The sequence below is a fragment of the Sciurus vulgaris genome (genome assembly GCF_902686455.1).
Source record: "Sciurus vulgaris genome assembly, chromosome: X".
NCBI classification, from domain to species: Eukaryota; Metazoa; Chordata; class Mammalia; order Rodentia; family Sciuridae; genus Sciurus; species Sciurus vulgaris.
The window spans coordinates 44619595-44642772 of NC_136471.1; the positions used below are offsets into that span (position 1 = coordinate 44619595).

At 40.1% G+C, this 23178-nt stretch overlaps 1 protein-coding gene across 1 annotated transcript in view; it reads right to left on the reverse strand.

The window, feature by feature from the left end:
- Window positions 1-1530: 1530 nt before the first annotated feature.
- Window positions 1531-23178, reverse strand: part of LOC306651552 (26S proteasome non-ATPase regulatory subunit 3-like) — a gene marked incomplete at its 5' end in the record, with an annotated part of 62019 nt that continues 40371 nt past the window's right edge. Inside the window, one exon of the mRNA XM_079124228.1 lies at window positions 1531-3658. Coding sequence (XP_078980354.1) covers window positions 1918-3658 — 1741 coding nt within the window. The 3' untranslated portion in view covers window positions 1531-1917. The remainder of the gene's footprint in view (window positions 3659-23178) is intronic.

Sequence of the window (23178 nt, forward strand, 5' to 3'; positions counted from 1 at the left end):
GTTACTGGCCAGGCTTCCTGGTTGTATGGGGCCAGAGGCTATGCCTCAGTTAGTTGGGACTGCTGGCTTAACTCCCTGACATTGTGGGGCTGTAGGCTGGGATCCAAGTTAAGTAGAGTCAATGTTCATGTTCTCTGATCAGGAGAGGTTCCAGACTGTGCACCCTAATTAGGTTGTATCTATAGCTTGGATCTCTGCTAAGGCAGGGCTGTACACTAGGCTTTGAGGCTGTACAGAGTCGCTGTTCATGATCTTTGGTTGAGTAGGATAGAGACTATGCTTCCTAGCTAGGCAGTTTCCCTACCTTGTCTCCCTTCCCAATCAAGGCCATATGATGGGTTTTGCAACCAGGCCAGGTGACTGGTTAGAGACTGAAGGTAGTCATTACTGCTGACTATATTTCCTGGAGTGATGAAGCCAGTTGCTCAGCTCTATAGATAGGCAGAACTTCTGAGTGGGCTCTTTGCAAGTTGGAAAGTGCTGCCATTACCAGGATATGTGGTGCTGTGTTGGCTTGTGAGAGGATTAACATGTTCAATGTGAAATTGTTTCTCTATCCTTCTACTGTATTTTGTGGTCAAAGGGAATACTTAAACTTACTCTTTGGTTCTGGGATTTTCATAAATATGTTCTTGTTTGAGGTGAGTTTGTGCTTGGTCATTGTGACAGGGACCAAAACAGGTACCTACTAGTCTCCATCTTGATGATATCATAGTCAGGTATTTAAATGAGGTTGAAACTTTCCAAGGGCTGGAGAGTGATGCCTATGTACCTGTTGTGACTTATTTCCTTACTGAGTGGGTTTTGTTTCCCTTGACACCTGGTGGTTCATGTCATAAAACTGCCTTCAGTAATCAGGTAACACTCATCAGTATATCAGTTTTCTCAGGTGATATAAAGAAAATATAGAAAGGAGAGGAGAGATAGATCTTTTACAATTTTTCAGGTATAATTTAAATGTAATAAACATATAATTTAAAATGTAGTTCTTTTGAGTTCTGGAAAACATATATTCTCATGTAACTACCACCAAATCCCACCACACAATTAAAAATAGAGAACATTTTCATCAATCTTAAAAGTTCCCTTTTGCCCCTATTCAGTCACTACCCTCTCCACTCATCCCAGGCAACCAGTGATATGCATTCTGTTACTACATATTAGTTTGTTTTCTAAAATTTCATAAAAATCAATTGAATATATTATGTATCCTTTTTTGTTTGCTTTCTTTTGCTCAGCATAATGTTTTGAAATTAATCCATATTGTTGCATAGATTTATATTTTATTATTTTATTGCTGGATTTATTGCTAGATATATAGTATGGATATTAAACAATGTATTTATTTCCTTACCAACTTATGAGAATTTTGGTCATTTCTATTTTTGTTTATTATAATCAAAGTTGTTGTGTATGTTCATGTAAAAGTCTTTGTATGAATTTCTTTTTTTTTTTTTTTGGATATATACCAAGGAGTGAAACTGAAGAGACATAGGTCAAATTAATCTTTACATTTTCTTTCTTTTTTTTTTTTTTTTTGGAGAACTTTTTATTGTTTTAAAAATCATAATTGAAGTTTCAAAAAACATACAACCCAACACATGTTCCAACTCCAGGCCTAACTGCCTAGAAAAGAGCATGGGGCTGTCCCTCCCCTCCTATTGCCCACACCACTAGCCAGGACCCTGCCCTGGGGAGACTGCTTGCCTGCCCTCCTCCCCACTGTGTGCTAAGTCACCACTGGAGAGGGGCCTGGGGTGAGGCAGGGGTGGCTGGCTCCCAGCACCCCTCACCCCCTGCACATATGCAGCCTGTGAGCTGTGTATGGGAAAAGAGGGCCAGTTCCCTGGGCAGGGGACCCCCTAGGGGGAAAGATAAAGAGCCAGTCCCCACTTGCCCCCCCACCCTGTCCCCCACTCAAGGGAAACTGTCGTCATCATCTTCTGCCATCTCTTTGGCAAACTCCAAGTCCTGCTGCTCTCGCTCACGCCGCTCCTCTGCAGACTCCAAATCCTTGTTGTATGATTTGGGAGGAAACCGCATGGCCTTGACAGACATGTTGTGGATGTCCAGGCAGAAGGAGATGCGCTGGTGGAAGGCCAGTTGGGGTTCCCGGGTGGAGTAGATATCAGTCATCTCCTTTGACTGGACGTAGCCCTTCTCATGGTTGATGCTGGCCTCAATGACACCATCCCGGATGGCCTTGGCAACAATAAACTCTGCGTCTTCTGGGCTATCCAGCTGCAGCTTCTGGGCGATGTCGGCCAGGGAGATGCGGGAGTAGGAGAGGCTGATCATGCGCACACCTGTCTTAATCACATTGTGTCGCAGTCGGATGATTAGGGTGTAGGTCCCATCTGCTTGGAACTTCTCCCCAAACTGATCCAGGACCTGGTTGAACTTGGCTAGATTCCCTGTCCTGACAGCTTGGGTGAGAAGGAAGTAGGGCATGAGTGAGCGCTTGAGGGAGGGCTGACGGAACTGCAGCCGGTCCGGGATCTCCCCTAGCAACAGTTCCACCACAATCAGAAGCTTGTGCACCGTCTGTTTGAAGCCGACAGCTGTGTGCTGAGGGGCCTTGCGAAGGGCGTTGGTCATTGTTCTCCGGGCCTCTGAGTACTCCAGCTGAATGGCTTTGATTCGCCCTGTGTAGTAGAGGTACCTGGCCCACTCATTGTTGTTGGCCTGCTCAGGGAATACGGACTTGGACACCAGCTTTTCAGCCTGGTCGTACAAGCTGTAGTGTAGGTAATTCCGTAGCAGGAGGTTCAGCAGGGTGGCCTGCCCATCTGCATCGTGCCGGAGGGTGGCTGTCCGGAGTCGGGCATGCAAGAAGCTGCGCACCACGTCCAGCTTGTCCAGGAACTCATAGACCCGGGCGTGATAATAGTAACACTTTGCAGCCACAAGGTCCAGGGCCCGGCGGTTCTGAGTACTGATCTTCTGCATGAGGTCATCAGAGATTTTCTGTGCCTCTTTGTAGCGCTTGCTGTTCATCAGGAAGATGACCATGAGGAGCTGGAGATAGGCTTCTACTTCAGGCAGGAGAGGGGCTGATGCAGCTTTCCCTGTGCGGGGACGGAACTGTAAATCAGCTTCTGTGTCCATGGGCTCTTCTAGGAAGGATAGTAAGAAGTCTCGAGTGGCATTATTAGAGGTGAAGGAGCCATGTACAGCCTTATACAGAACATAGTGGTTGAGGCGGCGTGACGTGGAAGGCAGCATCCTCAGGGCCCTCAGCACAAATCTTGGCTCCTTGCCTGAAACAGCCTTCTCCAGCTGTTTCACGTGCTCTTTGATGTCCTCCAAGGTGACGGTGTCCAGCTCTCGCTGGGAGTGTTCAGCCGCTGCCGCCGCGGTCTTGCCATCGGCCTCCGCTGCTGACCCGCTACCAGCCGCCGCCTCCTCTTTCATCTCCACATCCTGGGGGGCCGGGGGCGGTGGTGGTTCTTGTTCCCCTCCGCCCGGCGGCGGCTTCGCCTTGTCCTCATGGCGCCCGGGGTCGCGGCCTAGTCCGGGGACCGAGGCCGGGGCCTCTCGTGAATCCTGGTACCAGGAACCAGGAACCCAGCCGGGCCTGCACACAAGCGCAGGCTCGCGTTGGGCCGCACGATGACGGAGCAGCTGCAAACCCCTTTCCGGCGCTAGGTCTTCTAATCTTTACATTTTCTAATATAAAACTCAAGCATGGAACCATCCCACCAGATTGCAACCTGGAAAATAGTAGCAAGTACAGAATAAGCTTGGACATCTGATTTTTGATGCTTCTTCACTGAATTCAGTTTCACTATAGGTTTAATTTTAGTCTAGCCTGGATCTTTCATGGTTTTTGAGATAGTTTCTTCTTCCTGTAATTTCCCTAATTATAGATATTTTATATATACCCTTTGCCTCATGACTTAGCAAAAGTTCTTATCAGAAGATGGACTGTATTTTTCTCACCCACTGATTTTGAGTCTGTCTACCTAACTGCATTGGCTGATGGAATATTAATGGTAGTGGTATAATCAGAGGCATGAAGAAGCACTTTTGGCATTTCAGCTTCAATATCCACACTATATAACCATTATAATATTCCATGACTAATGAAATAGAGAACTAAAGACAAATGGTTCATAGTGAAGTCACCCCAGGCATCTGGGAGGAGGCATATACAGATCAGCCAACAACCAAACAGCATACATACACCCAAGTAAACCTAGCCTCAATCAGGAAATCTGCCCAATTAAACTGGACTAAAACAATGACCTACAAATTCATGTTCTAAATGTTTTTGATGGATGTCATTGAGATCTGTTGATATTTTTGTGCATCACTTTTATGGCGAATATATAATTGATATGAAATACAATGCCAAATTGATAACATCTTCAAAAAGGATGGTAGAAATTATCTCTTTTAGGGAAATGTAAAACTACAATTAATAAAGTGATTTTTAAATAAGGGTGAAGAGAACTTCCCAAGTGCATTACCACATTGCACAGTAACATTCATCTGAGAACAGAGATGCAATATGATACAGTTTATCCAGGGATTAAGAAGTAGTGTAAGTCACTCTGTGGTCTGATTGGGTGACTCTAAAGGAAGATAAGGTCACCCAAATAATCATAGGATCCAAAGAATAAGGGTTATAAACAATTCTTGTCAACACTCTGAATAAAGACTTCCACCCTTTTCCTACTAGGGAGTAATGACAGTCATATCTCCAGACCTAAGTTTCTAGCATTTGTATGTCATGGAGAAAATAAAATGAAATGTCTTCCTATTTGTGCTCTCTGTCAGATACACATTTAGAAAGACATGTCTGGTTTTGAGTCCAAGTTCTGCCACTTACTTACTGTACAAATCTAAAAACATTTCTAAATAGTCTGTGTCATAATTCCATGTGGCAAATAGGGACTATAGAAAAGCCTTCCACATAGGTTATAAAAGGAACAAGCCCACATAACAGTAGTTCATGTGGAAAAATAAACACATGAAAATAGACAAAACAACACTCATTAAAATGAGAAGACAAGCACTAGAATACATCAAAATATTATAGGTATATAGGTGCCCTTCAACAGATTAATGAATAAAGAAACTGTGGTATATAAATACAATGGAGTATTACTCAGCCAAAAAGAAGAATAAAATTATGGCATTTGCAGGTAAATGGATGGAGTTGGAGAATATCATGCTAAGTAATAAGCCAATCCCCCAAAACCAAAGGGTGAATGTTTTCTCTGATATGTGGATGCTAATACACAATAAGGGGGACACTAGGGAAGAGCAGAGGTACTTTGAGTGGACAGAGGAGAATGAAGGCGGGGGGCTATGGGGTTAGGAAGGATAGAGGAATGAATTGGATATTATTACCCTATGTGCATATATGAGTACATGACCAGTGTGATTCTATATCATATACAACCAGAAGAATGAGAAGTTATACTCCATTTATGTACAATGTGTCAAAGTGCAATCTATTGTCATATATAAATAACTAGAACAAAAAATATAGGTATGTTATTCATAATAGTTTGGAGCCATCTTAAGTTTATAGCAAGAGAAAACATGGAAACATTGGAAGGATGGGAGATGGATCAAAGAAATGAAAGTTTATCTCAGTGGATCCAACTGTAAGCTCAGGGGCATGGCTAGTGGCCAAATAAAATCGGACAGAAAGTGGCCGAAGCAAGCTTTATTGGAATTTGGCTCTCGGGCAAAATTCCCAGCCTGCTGGGGTACAGTTCAGGGTAGGGAGCCAGGGAACATCACACATGGCTCCGGCTGCCCAGGGTCTTTATAGGGTAGAATGGGTGGGGATCCTGCTGAGTGACAGGTGGAGGTAAGGGTCAGTGGAGTTTTCCTGCCCGTTTGATTAGTCACCGTGTGGTGTGCTGCCTTTTGCCTCAGTTGCTCTGATCTCCCTAATATAGTCACCCAATTTCCGACCTAACAACCCGACCTTTTTGGTGAATAGGGCGCCGGAGTCCACCTGGCTACTTCCTGCATGTTAGGGGTGGTTGTGGGGAAAGAAAGGTTCGGGTTCTAGGTCGGTAGTTAGGCAGCTATAAGAGTATAGGAGCAGGGATCCAAGATGGTGGACTAGAGGGAGGCTGCTTTCCTTGTCGCTCCGTAACTCCAGTTTCAAGCAGAAGATATCTGTTTCTTGGTGAGTCAGTTTTTGCTGCTTATAGATTCGCTGGCGTTTACCCCATTTGTCTGCTGTAATGACCTGCAGTCTGCCAGCATATCGATGACTTTTTTGAGTGCAGATTGCTCACTGTCAGGCGCCTATCATCCGCCATTTGCCTGCCTCTGGCTGGTCCATCACCTACCTTACACCTATCCATCACCCAATGTATGAGGTTCACCTCCCGATCGTCCGACAACAGTCAGCAAACTGATCGCTGACTGCCAGTGGAGCACCAGCTGCCTACTGTTGCCTGGAATTTCTCTGTCACAGTGCCTGCAGGTTTGAATACATGTGGCTGCCGCCATGTTGAGACAACAGCCAGGCCCTGTAGGACCCCTGGCTGGAATGACTAAGCCCCGTGTCCAGGATCCCTCGGCCCGACTGATCAGTCCCTGCCTCTGGGGACCTCACATCGACTGACTGCTCCCTGCCACCAGGACACCCAGACCAACTGACTGTGCCCTATCACCGGGAACCCAGACCAAATGATTGCACCCAGCCTCCAGGATCACACAAACAAACCAAACACACTGGACCTCCAGGACCCCTGCCTGACCAAACACATCCTGACTCCAGGACCTCCAGCGGACCATGTCCACCCCTGAGCTGCAGCTCCCCATTTGTCAACACATTTGGAAGCCAGAGCAGCCATCTTGGATAATCCTGGAAGCCGTAGCTCCAATCTTTTTAGGTGGGGCAAATCCCATTCTGAGACGCCTGCTGGAGGCTTGAAACTCATTGTCGGGTACCTCTCATGCATCAGGCTACTGAACACTGGGAGGTTTCATTACTATATGACTGTTATACTGTAGATTTTCTTTTTTCTCCTTATAGAAAAAATTTAAGATTTTATTTCTTTACTTTTCTTGCTCTCTTTTCCTGTTGTTTACCTGTTCCCTCAGAGTCTCTTTCTCTCTTTTTTGCATGCTAACATTCAATTTCTTTTGATTACACTCTTACCCTTTCTATTATCTAGAACTTCTGTATATTCTTTTCTTATCCCATTAACAGCCACATTGTACATCCCTCTGCATCCTCTTTGTCCTCCATTAGAAACTGCAGACCTTATTGCAAATCTGTTTGTTTTATTGAAGATAATATTTTAATGCATTCTGTTTATTATGACAATTTTTTAATTGTCCTCATAGGGGTTATTTGGTCTAGGATTGCGTAGTGTCTGAAATGGGCACTGTTAATATTGATCTCCCCTTAAAGAAAGGGTTTTGGAAAACTATAGGGCCACTATAAGCTTATAGGGGGAAATCTGCAATACCCCAGATCTGCACTGTTAGAGGGGAAGATACATGAACAACATGAAAAAACAAGGGAAGAAAATGATCCAAACAAATCTAGATTCTATATTAATAGAATCCAATGACAGTATGGTAGGAGAAATGTCAGAAAAGGACTTTAGATTATACATGATTAAGATGATTTGTGAAGCAAAGGATGAGATAAGAGAGCAAATGCAGGCAATGAATGATAATACCAATAAGCTGAAAGAGCACCTGCAGGAAGCAAAAGATCATTTCAACAAAGAGATAGAGATTCTCAAAAAAAAAACAAATGGAAATCCTTGAAATGAAGGAAACAATAAACCAAATAAAAGCTCAATGGAAAGCATCACCAAAAGAATAGACCACTTGGAAGACAGAACCTCAGACAATGAAGACAAAATATTGAATCTTGAAAATAAAGTTGCCCAAACATAGAACATGGTAAGAAATCATGAACAGAATCTCCAAGAACTATGGGACATCATGAAAAGACCAATTTTAAGAATTATTGGGATTGAGGAAGGCACAGAGATACAAACCAAAGGCATGAACAACCTATTCAATGAAATAATATCAGAAAATTTCCCACACCTGAAGAATGAAATGGAAAATCAAATACAAGGGCTTACAGAACACCAAATGCACAAAATCACAACAGAGTGACACCAAGGCACATTATAATGAAAATGCCTAACATTCAAAATAAAGATAGGATTTTGAAGGCCACAAGAGAACATCATCAGATTACATATAGGCGGAAACCAATACGGATATCAACAGATTGTTCAACCCAGACTCTAAAAGCTAGAAGGGCCTGGAACAACGTATTTCAATCTCTGAAAGAACATGGTTGCCAATGAAGAATTCTATACCCAGCAAAACTAACCTTCAGATTTGAAGACGAAATAAAATCCTTCCATGATAGACAAAAGTTAAAAGAATTTACAAATAGAAAGCCTGAGCTACAGAATGTTCTCAACAAAATATTCCATGAGGAGGAAATGAAAAACAACAATGTAGGTCAGCAAAGGGAGGAACTACCTTAGAGAAAAACCACTCAAGGGACAAACCAAGCCAACTTAAAAACCAAAAATAAGTCAAATGACCGGGAATACAAATCATATCTCAATAATAACCCTGAACATTAATGGCTTAAACTCATCAATCAAAAGACATAGACTGGCAGAATGGATTAAAAAGAAAGATCCAACAATATGTTGCCTGCAAGAGACTCATCTCATAGATAAGGACATCCACAGTCTAAGGGGGAAAGGATGGGAAAAAACCTACCACGCACATGGACTCAGTAAAAAAGCGGGGTTTCCATCCTTATATCAGATAAAGTGGACTTCAAGCCAAAGTTAGTCAGAAGGGATAAAGAAGGACATTTCATACTGCTTAAGGGAACCATAAATCAGGAAGACATAACGATAGTAAATATTTATGCCCCCAAACAATGGTGCATCCCTGTACATCAAACAAATCCTCCTCAATTTTAGGAATCAACATAGACCACAACACAATAATTCTGGGTGACTTTAACACACCGCTATCACCACTAGATAGATCTTCCAAACTAAAACTGAACAAAGAAACCATAGAACTCAAGAACACAATCAATAAACTAGACTTAACAGACATATATAGAATATTCCATTCATCAACGAACAGATTCACTTTCTTCTCAGCAGCACATGAAACCTTCTTGAAAATAGACCGTATGTTATGCCACAAAGCAGCCCTTAGGAAATGCAAAAAAAAAATAGAGATACTGCCTTGTGTTCTCTCAGATCATAATGGACTGAGAGTAGAAATTAATGACAAAATAAAAAACAGAAATTACTCCAACACCTGAGATTAAATAATATGATATTGAATGAAACATGGATAACAGAAAACATCACGGAGGAGATAAAAAATTTCTTAGAGGTCAATGAGAATGATGATACAACATATCAAAATCTCTGGGACACTATGAAAGCGGTACTAAGAGGAAAATTCATTGAATGGAGCGCATTCCAGAAAAGAATGAAAAGTCAACAAATAAATGACCTAACATTACAGCTCAAAGCCCTAGAAAAAGAAGAACAGAATAACAGCAAAAGTAGTAGAAGACAGGAAATAATTAAAATCAGAGCTGAAATCAATGAAATTGAAACAAAAGAAACAATTCAAAAAATTGACAAAACAAAAAGTTGGTCCTTTGAGAAAGTAAACAAAACAGACAAACCCTTAGCCACACTAACAAAGAGAAGGAGAGAGAAAACTCAAATTATTAAAATTCATGATGAAAAAGGAAATATTACGACAGACACCACTGAGGTACAGAATGTAATGAGAACCTACTTTGAAAATCTGGATTCCAACAAAATAGAATCTACCGAAGACATTGATAAATTTCTAGAGACATATGCTCCTCCCAAACTGAACCAGGAGGACATACACAATTTAAACAGATCAATGTCAAGCAATGCAATAGAAGAAGCCATTAAAAACCTACCATCCAAGAAAAGCCCAGGACCAGATGGATTCTCAGCCAAGTTCTACAAGACCATCAAAGAAGAATTCATTCCAATACTTCTCAAAGTATTCCAGGAAATAGAAAAGGAGGGTACCCTACTGAACTCATTCTATGAAGCTAATATCACCTCATACCCAAACCAGGCAAAGACACATCAAGAAAAGAAAATTTCAGACCAATTTCCTTGATGAATATAGATGCAAAGATCCTTAACAAAATATTGGCAAACCATATCCAAAAGATAATTAAGAAAATCGTGCACCACGATCAAGTGGGGTTCATCCCTGGATGCAAGGATGGTTTAACATCGATAAATCAATAAACATAATCCTTCATGTCAATAGACTTAAGGATGAGAATCATATGGTTATTTCAATTGATGCAGAAAAAGTGTTCAACAAAATACAACACCCCTTCATGCTCAAAACACTAGAAAATATAGGGATAGTAGTAACATACCTGAGCATTGTAAAGACTATTTATGCTAAGCCCAAGGTCAACATCATTCTTAATGGAGAAAAACTGAAACCATTCCCTTTAAAAACGGGAACAAGACAGGGATGTCCTCTTTCACCACTTCTATTCAACATTGTCCTCAAAACTCTAGCAAGAGCAATTAGGCAGACTAAACAAATTAAAGGGATATGAATATGAAAAGAGGATCTTAAGCTGTCACTGTTTGCTGATGACATGATTCTGTATTGAGAGGATCCAAAAAACTCCTCCAGAAAACTTCTAGACCTCATCAATGAATTCAGCAAAATACCAGGCTATAAAACCAACACGCATAAATCTAAAGCATGTTTATACACAAGCGACAAAACATCTGAAAGGGAAATGAGGAAAACAACTCCATTTGCAATAGACTCAAAAAAAAAAAAAAAAAAAAAAAAAAAAACATATTTGGGCATCAATCTAACCAAAGAGGTAAAAGATCTCTACAATGAAAACTACAAAACATTGAAGAAAGAAATTGAGGAAGACCTTAGAAGATGGAAAGATCTCCCATGTTCTTGGATAGGCAGAATGAATACTGTCAAAATGGCCATACTACCAAAAGTGCTATACAGGTTCAATGCAATTCCAATGAAAATCCCAATGATGTACCTTACAGAAACAGAGCAAGCAATCATGAAATTCATCTGGAAGAATAAGAAACCCAGAATAGCTAAAGCAATCCTTAGCAGGAAGAATGAAGCAGGGGGCATTGCAGTACCAGAACTTCAACTATACTACAAAGCAATAGTAACAAAAACAGCATGGTATTGGCACCAAAATAGACAGGTAGATCAATGGTACAGAATAGAGGACATGGACACAAAACCAAATAAATACAATTTTCTCATACTACACAAAGGTGCCAAAAATATGCAATGGAGAAAGGATAGCCTCTTCAAGAAATGGTGCTGGGAAAACTGGAAATCCATATGGAACAGAATGAAAATAAAACCCTATCTCTCACCCTGCACAAAAATCAACTCACAATGGATCAAGGACCTTGGAATCAGACCAGAGACCTTGCATCTTATAGAAGAAAAGGTAGGACCAATTCTTCACCTTGTTGGCTTAGGATCAGACTACCTTAACAGTTCTCCCATAGCACAAGAAATAAAAGCAAGAATCAACAACTGGGAGAGATTCAAACTAAATAGCTTTCTCTCAGCAAAGGAAACTATCAGCAATGTGAAGAGAGAGCCTACAGAGTGGGAGAATATCTTTGCCACTTATACATCAGATAGAGCACTAATTTCCAGAATATATAAAGAACTCAAGAATCTCTACACAAAGAACATAAATAATCCAATCAACCAATGGGCTAAGGATGTGAACAGACACTTCACAGAAGAAGATGTACAAGCAATCAACAGACATGAAAAAATGTTCAGCATCTTTAGTAATAAGAGAAATGCAAATCAAAACTACACTAAAATTCCATCTCACCCCAATTAGAATGGCGATTATCAAGAATACAAGCAACAACAGGTGTTTGTGAGGATGTGGGGAAAAAGGTACACTCACACATTGCTGGTGGGGTGCAAATTAGTGCAGCCATTCTGGAAAGCAGTGTGGATTCCTTAGAAAATTTGGAATGGAATCACCATTTGACCCAGCTATCCCACTCCTCGGCCTATACCCAAAGGACTTAAAATCAGCATACTACAGAGATACAGTAACATCAATGTTCATAGCTGCTCAATTCACAATAGCCAGACTGTGGAACCAACGTAGATGTCCTTCAACTGATGAATGGATAAAGAAACTGTGACATATATTATGTGTGTGTGGAATGGAATGTTACTCAGCTATAAAGAATAATAAAATTATGGCATTTGCAGACAAATGGATGAAATTGGAGAATATCATGCTAAGTGAGATAAGCCAATCTCAAAAATCCAAAAGGCAAATGATCTCACTGATAAGCAGATGATGACACATAATGATGGGTGGGAGGGGGGCAAGAATGGAGTAAGGAGGAACTGTATACAGGGAAAAGAGGGGTGGGAGGGGTGGGGGGGAAGCAAAAAATAATAGAATGAATGAAACATCATTACTCTATGTAAATGTATGATTACACAAATGGTATGCTGTTACTCCATGTACAAACAGAAACAACATGTATCCCATTTGCTTACAATAAAAATACATTAAAAGAAAAAAAAAAGTACAGGAGCATCTTGTTGTAGGTCACCCTGGCAACCTCATTCATATGGTTCTGGTCAAACCTGAGAAGACAGGGAGAAATCATTAGCAGAAATCCTATCCCAAATAGGGGAGTAAGTGTAGGGGTCAGCCAGTGACAAGAGTGTAGTTCAGCCACCCTGGCCAGGGGTCATTTGATTCTTGTTGCTTCAGCCTTTCATTTAGACATGTGAGAGTTTCAATGTTGTTTTTCCATTAGACTGGGTTCATTGATGCATCAACAACATTCTTCTCTTAGGAAGAGGCATGTTCCCCCTTTGTCAGATTTAGTGCTCGACTGTTCTGCAAGGAAACCTGAGCAATAAATGTTATTCTTCTTGGCAGGGATGTCAGGGGGCAGCAGATGCCTCTACTGACTTCTGGAGCTGCTGTTCTAGCTTTTGGGTGGCAGTGACTGCATAAGCAAGTCCTCCTGTTGGTATAACCTGTGTTTAGTAGAGATCCCTATATTTCTGTGACTTAGGGCTAGATAATCATACTAGCAAGCATAGATTAAGCCTACTGTGACTTAGGGCTAGATAATCATACTAGCAAGCATACATTAAGCCTATCTATGTAGCTTAGGAGGATCTGTAGGCCTTAAACTGACTAAAAACTCCTGATTCTGGCAGTTTCTTTTGATAGCAGGTACATCTGCCTAAGAATCTCTCTCTTGTAGCTTCCAGTCTTTATTTATTCTAGGGGCATTAACACAAGTGTACATCTTAGGTTGCATTTAATAACTGTTTCTTTTAAATGCCCAAGAATGGCTATATTTTGCTTTTAACTGCTTTGCTAGGTGTTTAAGACCAAGCTGGTCAAATTGACTTGTTCCTCTCTGTTAAGAATCAGCTGAGTTCTCACAGGGGACACTTGGAGGGAACTTAAGAACAGCTTCTTAGCTCTGTTAGTGCCATCTGTTAGGCAGGGTCTCCTTGATGAGGTGGCTTCCCTTGGAAGCATCAGGGATGTCTCCCTCTTCCAATGACCCTCCTCTGCAGCAGGTGCATTGATTGGCTTTTCATCCTCAAGTGGTCTCATTAATCTCCCTGATCAGGAAGTTATGTGGACCAGAGTTGCAAAGCTCCTTAGAGAAGTTCTCTTGTTCCCTGGATTCAGGCTGACTCTCAGGGCAAGAGCCAAATACTTTACTTTCTTGGCCTCTGTATTTAATCTCAATCTCTAAGTTTTATCTTAAATATCCAGCAAGTTAGCCTACCGGTCATAAAGTAAGAGTACTGGGCTTTAACTTTACTATCTATAATTTTACAGTTATTTACCCCCTTTTATCTAATTGTGGTCTACAGTATCTGTCTTATAAGTGAAGCCTTACTATTTCAAGTTAATTTATGGTGTTTGCTCTTGAAGCAGTATTTCTGCACAAAATTAATCAGGCAACAGTTATAGAGTTTACAAGGAAAATACAAAATGGAATCACCAACAGTAAAACATTCAGTATGTGCAATAGCTATCTTGAATTTTGGCTGAGTTATTCATTATATCCCCTGTTTGAGATCATAGTAATCTTTACAACAAACATCAAACTTTTGAACACAACTTTAAATGAGTTAAAGTCTGACTTACTTTGTAGCCATTTGACCATGCAGCAGGGTGGGAGGCAGAGCCTTATCTCATGTAAGGTGGGGGTCTTAACAAATCTTTGGTAAAATGTTCTAAGTCTGAAGCTGATTTGTGTCTCTTTTGCCATGGCCAGCATGACCAAATTCTCAAGTTCAGTGAGAGGCAAAGGAGGATTAGAAAATAAAGTTTTATAAAAACAGATTTTGAAGATTAACCTGAGATCAGATGGAGATTTTTTGTCTGATGGAAATGCAGATATAAAGAGTTACATCAGCAATATTTATTTATATATGTCTTATTATCAGGTTAAAGACTATGTAAGCATTATCCTTTGTTTCAGGAAAGTTACAGAGATTAGGACATCTATGTAATTTTTTCATAGCTTCAAAGTGCAATGTCAGGAGCTCTGTGTAACTCTCAAGAAAGTCCACTGTCCAAAGTTACTGTAAGGTGGGCAGGAACCAAAGAAGGGAGCTGAGGAAACATTGGTTATATAGCAAAAGAATTCCTTCCTGCCCAAGAGCTGTGTGCCTGAGATCAATGTCAGAGCTGATAATATTCCTGCACACAGCCTCCCCAGGGAGGGTTCTGCCACAGCAGTTACGCATCTTGTGCTCCTGCAACATTCCCAGGAACATTCCCAGGCACCAGGTATGCCACAGCCATGAGGTCATCAGGGACCTCAATCTCAGTCACTATTGTCCCTTTTTTGCTATTGCACATCACACTCTTTCTTAAATGTCTTTTTAAGAAGTTTATAAAGAATAAAACTTAACAGACACAATGTCAAGGGTAAATTAGTGTTTTTAAAGGAATCCTTGTCATTTTACCATATAGATTAAACTTTGGTTTATATCAGTACATTAGTATTTGACCTTAAGGAAAACCTTAAATAGCTTTAACTGATTGTCTCACATACATAAAACCAACTTAGTTACATGAAAACTTGTTGAAATTTGCCCTTTACTTACACACAGACATTCTTAGCACTTACTTAAACCCTCATGTATTTTATCACACAAAGACTTTCTTACCTAGAAACATTTTCTTTTCCCTTCTACTGAATATATTTCCATACTAGAACCCTGTTTTTCTTTCTTATCTGGTAACCTCTTTGAGGTGAAAAATCCATGCTCCTTCCAAATAGCTGAATGTGAGTGTGCAATGAAGAAGGCATATTTGGAATCTGTGTAGATATTATCCTGTTTACCTTTGGATAGAATTAGAGCCCTAATCAGAGCAAAGAGTTTGGCCTTTTGGGAAGTGGTCCCTCCTGGAAGGCAATTGGCTTCCAGAACTGAAGCAGTGGTGACTACTGTGTAAGTGGCTCTAAAGCATCCATCTGTACCCAGCACAGAACTGCCATCTACAAAAATGGTTAGGTCTGGTGAGGGGAGTAAATTGAAGAGGTCTTCATGAGATGAACATAGGGCCTCCAGCACCTGTGAGAGTGGAATGGATTTATAGCTTAAGAGGTCCTGTAGTTGGGTGGAAAACAGTTATTGGTTGGAGTAGGGTGAGTTTTAGAGCTTCCTTAGTTAATTCAGTTGCTACAATCAGTGCTTAGAGACATGGTAGCCACCCAAGAATAGTAGAATCAAGCTGCTTGGAGAGATATGCTACCAGTCTGTAGGAAGGTCCAGTTCGTTTTACAAGAGGCCAGTGGCAATACCCTATAAATTAATTAGATGATTCTAAGAAACACATTTGAGTAATCTCACACATGTCAAATCCTTATTTTACTGTAAAAACCCAGATATCAGATAGGTATATTGAACAGCATTTGTGGTCTCTATTCTGTTGGAGACAAGTTCTAGAAACAAATGATTAATATCAATTAACACTTTTAAACTTGACCACCTAGAGACTTGTGAGGTAAGTCATGATATGTACATGATTTTTGGACACAAAATAGACAACATGATATACACAGAACACAAAAACAAAGGCCTTGTAGTTTTTATAGGTGAGATTTCCATTGCAATGTAACAGATACTCAAAAACTTGAGTTCAACAAAAATAGGACTGATCAAAACATCAATGTTATGAGCTCAAAAAATACAGAATTTAAGAAAAAAAAACAAGAGTCCTGGAAAAATGATATGGCTGTTAATTATTACTTTGTTGAAGTTCTGGTAAAAGGCGTTTTTTGGCACCTGTGGGGAGAGTCATGTCTGTTAGGTGGACTTGGTTGGCAAGATCTTGTGGTGCCTGTTGGATGCAGGGTCATTAGTCTGGGGTAAGGGTGGAAGACAGACATGCTAAGTGAGATCATAAGTCTGGGAAAGATATCTAAATTCCTTAATACAAGTAGAGGAGTCAGCAGAGAAAGACCCTAAACGTTTCTCAATGTGGGAAAGATCCTGGAGTGAGAATGGAACCTGGATTCGCACAATGCCCTCTGCACCAGTCACCTCCAGAGGAGAAAGAAGCTCTGGGTTAGGTGATGGGAGGTCTGATGAAATGCTGTGTGAGCACTAACAGGGGAGGAGGGAACAGAGTGGGTGGAGGGATGTTCTGGAGGAGAAGGAGGAGGGGAGGTGGGAGGGCTCTGATGAGGAAGCAGAGGAGGAGCTGCATTTGCAGGAGGAGGGTGTTTGTTTGTAGGAGGAGGACAGGAAGAGGAGGGGAATTCTGACTAGAGCTTGGAGGGAGTGGGGTTTGGGACTAGCCCTGGAGAGGAGAACTTGAGTGGTGGAACAGGTAGAAGAAAGGGCGGGGCGAGCACCAAATTCCAAAAAGAAAAGCTTTCAAATGGTTGTGAGTGGCCATCTTGGGCCATTATCTAAAACATACTGAGGTCAGGCCATGGTCGAATAAAAAACTAGCTGTTTACGGCTTAAGTCTTGGGGGAGTCCCAGTTTAGTTAAATTATGGTAGAGACAGCCCAAAGGAGTTTTGGGGTCAAATGAGCTACTGGTATTTCCCATTAGCTGTTCAACTTTACCTAGATGGATGTACAGAAGCAGAAAAAGGCATCCCCGTTTTAGCTTGTGTACACTGGAAAAACGGCGGACAGGCCAAAAGCCCGTCTTTCAACTTTTGGGGTTCCAGAACAGAATAAATGGCGGTGGGGCGGCTAACTGGAAGCTAGGAAGTCTCCACAGCTACCAGAGCCCATAAAGAACAGTTGGGAGGTCTGTGGTGTGTGCAACAGAACTTGCACAGATTGGATGGTAAAGATTGGAAAGGCAAATGGGAAAAACCCCAGGGAACTTACCCCGTCTGTTGCTGGATAAAGGGAAACGGGATGGAGAAGTCTGGAGCAGAGCTGAACAGAATGGAATGGAATCTCCTGGTTCATCTGAGGGAGGGTGTGGACCTCAACCCCAATGGGGGAAAGCCTGAAAACCCTCCCAGTTTTCAGCACCAAATATAAGTTTGGGGGCACTGTTAGTGGCCAAATAAAATCAGACAGAAGGCAGCGAAGCAAGCTTTATTGGAATTTAGCTCTGGGGCAAAATTCCTAGCCCCCTGGGGTACAGGTCAGGGTAGGGAGCAGGGGAAAATCACACATGACTCCAGCTGCCCAGGGTCTTTATAGGCGGGAATGGGGTGGGGGTTGCTGCTGAGTGACAGGTGGAGGTAAGAGTCAGTGGAGTTTTCCTGTCCGTTTGATTGGTTGCTGTGTGGTGCGCTGCCCTTTGCCTCAGTTACTCTGCTCTCCCTCTCACAGTCGCTCAAATTCCTTCCTAACACCAACATTACACGGCCAATTGGTACATTATTATCCAGATTAAATAGTATGGCAGCTAATGGCTACAAATTATGGTATATTTAAATTTGTTCATGACTATAGTGGAGGTGAGATGTTGTTTATTGGGCCTACTCATATCTCCAACATACACAGAGTAATAAGTGGCTTTTAAAATGTATAACAATACAAATAATAAAAGGACAAATATAGGGCTGGTGCTGCAGCTCAGTGATACAGCCTTTACCTAGCATGTGTGAGGCACTGGGTTTGATTCTCTGCACCACATATAAACATATAATAAAGGTCCATCAATAGCTAAAATATTTTTTTAAAGGATAAGTATAAACGATGAAATTCTATCTTTTTCACCAGCTCAAAGTTGCAGAGTTAAAGAAATAAAACAACACAATGTTGACAGGAGTATGAGGAAATGAGATACATGACTGGGGAGCTGTGAAGCCAAAATATGAACCCAGGTTTGCCTGCATCCACAGAAGGTGACTATATTTTCTCTACCAGTCATCACTGCCTCATGAACTTGGAATCTTATCTTTCTTTAAAAAGAGGTGGGAAGTCATAATCATGCTCCATAGTGTCTAATAAGTAACCTTTCTTTCTCTCTCTGTTTCTCTCTCTCTCTCTCTCTCTGTTTCTCTCCAAAAATCATATAACATACAACCATGTAGGGAAATAAATAACTTTAGGCTACTTTCTTATTTTGTAAGAATTTAAATTCTGTATCATTACTCATCTGTAGCTAACATGCCTATATGCAAAACTTCTTGAGAATATATTAAGTTTCATTATTTTTAGGTCAAGAGAAGGAGGGGTATGTACTTTTATTAGGGGATGATGCTAGTTTAAAGTAGTGACTATTGTTCAAAAGATTCATTACATATATGCATTTTTGCAATTTAAAAATTACAAAAGATGTTAAGTCATGTCATGTAATAAAGTTTAACCTAATTGGTTTTAAAATTATTACTTTAGTATTAAATTATTTTATAACATCAAAACAGTGCATATTCATTACAGATAAATCATAAAATAACAAATTAATAGTGAAAATGTCCACAACTCCAGTCACTGACACATTCATTACAAATTCCATAGTGTTTACCCTTCCAGATGTTATTTTATGTGTGTATTCATATGTGGAATTCAACTTAATTATTTTAAACAGTTGCATCAAAACTTCACTTAATGAGTTTTATTTATACCATACCATGATAATGTTCAGTCATCTGTTATATAAAAATGCATTCAATATCTTCTCTTTCTTCTAAGATGACACAAAATAGTTTAATGCCACTTTTTAGCACTGTAGCAGGGACAAATGGAAAATAAATGATAAAGGAAGCAAATAGGAAATGAATAAAAGTTCCCAATTTCAGTTCCGAGCAAGCAGGCAAACATATCCAGCTCCAAGTTACTCTCTAGCAAGGGTCTGGTTAAACATTTTCCCAGGTGGTGCCTGAGGATTGAGTTTCTAATTAGTCCGCCTCTGCAAGTCAATGGGGTAGGAAAAACAATAGACTTTCAGGAGCTTGAATGGGCACCATGGGCATTTTCCCACACCTTCTCCCCATCCCAGTTTACTTGGAAACTTTCTTCCTAGAAGGAGTTTGTCCAGTTGAGTGCTTCAACTTTATAGCTCCCACTTGAAGGACTATCACCTAAATCACCTAGTTCTGGGAGTTGATGGGGCTCTGTATTAGTGAGTTTCCCTGCACCACAAAGAAGAGACAGGTGGATTTAAATAGGCCTATGAGACTTCTATGGCTCAGCACAGAAAAAAACAGGCAAAACCACACAGTTGGAGGTTTTTCATGGAGAGGATTTGACAGCAAACCTAACATCCTGACTTTCTTAGTTGCTGCCTATAGGTCAGGTCTTTAATTTACCTGTATATGGCTGTTGACAGGCTAGGGCAATTTCGTCCTCTGAAAGACTGAATGAGAGTGTGGTATTTCCCGCAAGCTTTTATCTAACTTGCCCCAGTTAACTTCTCAGGGCAGATGTGGAACAGCATTTGCTAGATTCCTAGGGATGATAGGGCCAAACAAAGATTTGGAAGAGTGCATGTGCTGAATGTGAGTTCAGAGGTTTGCCATAGATGCTTTGCCTGGCTCAATGAGGAGCAAATGAGAGAAAAACTCCAGATTCCAGCTTCTTCCTGAAAATAGGAGAAACTGGAACACAAATCTACACTCTGCCTTTTCCAGCTGCTCTCCAGGGGTGGCTATTTTAGGGCACTAACAGGACGTAGCAACGGAAGCCAATAAGAACAAAGATAACAACTCAAAAAGCACAAAGATTTTAGAGGCATCTAGAATCTCTGGCCAGGCAGATTAGCAAATATTTTAAAGTATCACAGAAATGAAGAATAAAATAAGTGATCTGAAAAAAAATCCAATAGAGAGGACAGACTAGATCAAGTGGAATGAAGTATCAGCCAATTTTAAGGGGTCACCAGAATTCATGAAATTAGAGGGGAAAAAAAACACACTGAAAGAGTAAAGATAGCTTAAACTTATTGGAAATCTCAAGTGGACCAAATATATTCCTTATTAGAGTCTAGGGGAAAGAGAAAAGTTATTCAAATAAATTGTGGGTGGAAATGTCTCAAACTCATGAAAGGTAATAGAAATATGCATAAGGAAATGAAAAGGATATCAAATAAGATGAATCTGAACTGAACATGTCAGGACATATTATAATCAAATTGTTGAAAGTTAAAGACAAAATATGATTTTGGAAGCAGCAAGAGCAAAGCCAGCTCTTACATGCAAGAAAACCTCCATAAGGGTATTAGCAGATTTTCAGTAGAAACTTTGCAGGGCACAAGAGTCTTGATAGAGCCAAAGGGTTGAAATTCTAAAAAATAAAAAACTACCATCCAAGAATACTATACTCAGCAAGACTCTCCTTATAAATGAAGGGGAAATAAAGACTTTCTCAGACAAAAGATGAAGGATTTTTATCACCTCTAGATCTATCTTATAATAAATAATAAAGGGAGTTTTTCAAGTCAAACCAAAAGAACAGGGCTGGGGATATATAGCTCAGTGGTAGAATGCTTCCCTAGCAAGTGCAGGGCTGTATGTTCAATAACCAGCCAAGAACATAACAAAAACCCAGAGAACAAAAAGACACTAGACAGCAACAGGAGAGCATAAGAAATATGAAACTTGTTGGCAAAAGTGAAGAGATAGACAAAACCAGTGTAAGTATAACCACAGTAGGTAAACAATTCTATTTCTACTACAAAGTTAAAAAACAGAAGTATTAAGAATAACTATAAGTAAATTACATATGAACATATAATATAAATAGATGTAAACTGGAACGTCAGTAGTATATAGGTGAGGGGAGGAGAGGTAAAAGGAGTATTCTTGCATTTAAGGAAGTGATCAGCTTAAAGTAGCCTGTTATATTTTATGCATGCCTTTGTTAGCTTTCTGTTACTATAACAAAATGCCTGAGATAATCAATTTAATAAGGGAGAGTATTCATTTTGGCTAATAGTTGAGGAGGTTTCAGTCCATGATCAGTTGACTCCATTGCTTTGGATCTGTAGTAGCACATCATGGCAGGATCACATGGTGGAGCAAAGACACTCACCTATGGTCAAGAAACAAAAAAGAAAGAGGAATAGACTGGGGTCCCACTATTCCCTTCAAAGGTACATCACCAGTGACCTAATATCCTCCCAATAGGTCCTATCTCTTCAAGTTTCCACTACCTCCCAAGAGTATCAAGCTGGGGACCAAGTTTTGAAAAAATGGGACTTTGGAGGACATTCCAGATCCAAATTGTAGCAATTCAAAAACCCTGTTTAAATGTTACAGAAAAGCTGGGTGTAGTGGCACATGTCTATAATCCCAGCCACTTGGGAGGCTGAAGCAAGAGGAGCATATATTTGATGGCAGTGTCAGCAATTTACTAAGACCCTAAGCAACTTAGTGACATCCTGTCTCAGAACAAAAATTAAAAAGGTCTAAAGATCTACGGATGTAGCTCAGTGTTAAAGTGCCCGTGGGTTCAATACAATACCAAAAAGTAAAAAGAAGAAGTAAAGAAGTTCCACAAGAGAAATAAATCAAACCATATGCATCCAAACAAGGAAAAGAAAACAAAATAAATGAAATATAAAAGAAGACAGCAGGATAGAACAAGAAGCAACTAAAAGACAAACCGAAGAGAGTTAACAAAATGGCCAGAAAAATTCCTCCTTCAAAAAAATTACTTTAAATGTAAATGGATAAGCTCCCTAGAAAGAAGATAAAATGGAGTTAAAAAAATTCAAATGTATGCTGTTTATAATAAACTCAATTTTTATTTAAGGAAAGGCTGAAAGTGAATATATCACACACCTGATTACCAAAAGAAAGTAGGAGTGGCTATATGTATATTATAAAGTAAAAAAATAGTCTCTAGAGTCAATGAAAGCCATTACATTATGAAAAAGGGTAAGCTCACCAAGATAATGTAACACTTCTCAAAAGATGAAATTCAAATGGCTAAACATATTTATGAAAAATGCTTAACATCATTAGTCACCAGGGAAATGCAAATCAAAATGACAATTAGATATCATCTCACCTATTACTATGTCTACATTCAAATAGGCAAACAGAAATGCTGGAAAGGAAGTAGTAAAAGAAGAAAAGGGAACTCATATACTATTCATTTACTATACTCATATAGTAAAGCCACTAAGGAGTTTCTTCAAGAAAACTTAAAATAGATCTACCATATGATTTTCCTATCCCACTTCTGGGTAAATACATCCAAAGGAAATGATATAATCATATCAAAGAGGTCTCCATATCCCATGTTTGCTGCTGCACTATTCAAAATAGCTAAGATGTGGAATCAATCTAAATGGCCATCAATAAGTGAATGGATAAAGAAAATATGATATATATGTGTATATATACATATGTACATACATAATGGAGTATTGTTAAGCCATAAAAAGAATATCATTTGCAGCAAAATGAATATAAGTGGAGGACCTCATGTTATATGGAACAAGCCAGACACAGACAAATACAACATATTTCTTCTCATATGTGGATGCTAAAAAAAAGTTGATCTTAATGTACAATAATGATTACTATGAATGGGCACAGAGAGACATTTGGCAGGGTTAGAAAGAATAAGTTCTAGTGTTCTATATGAGAGTGGAGTGACTATAGTTTGCAGCAGCCCATTAAATAGTTTATTAACAACTAGATAA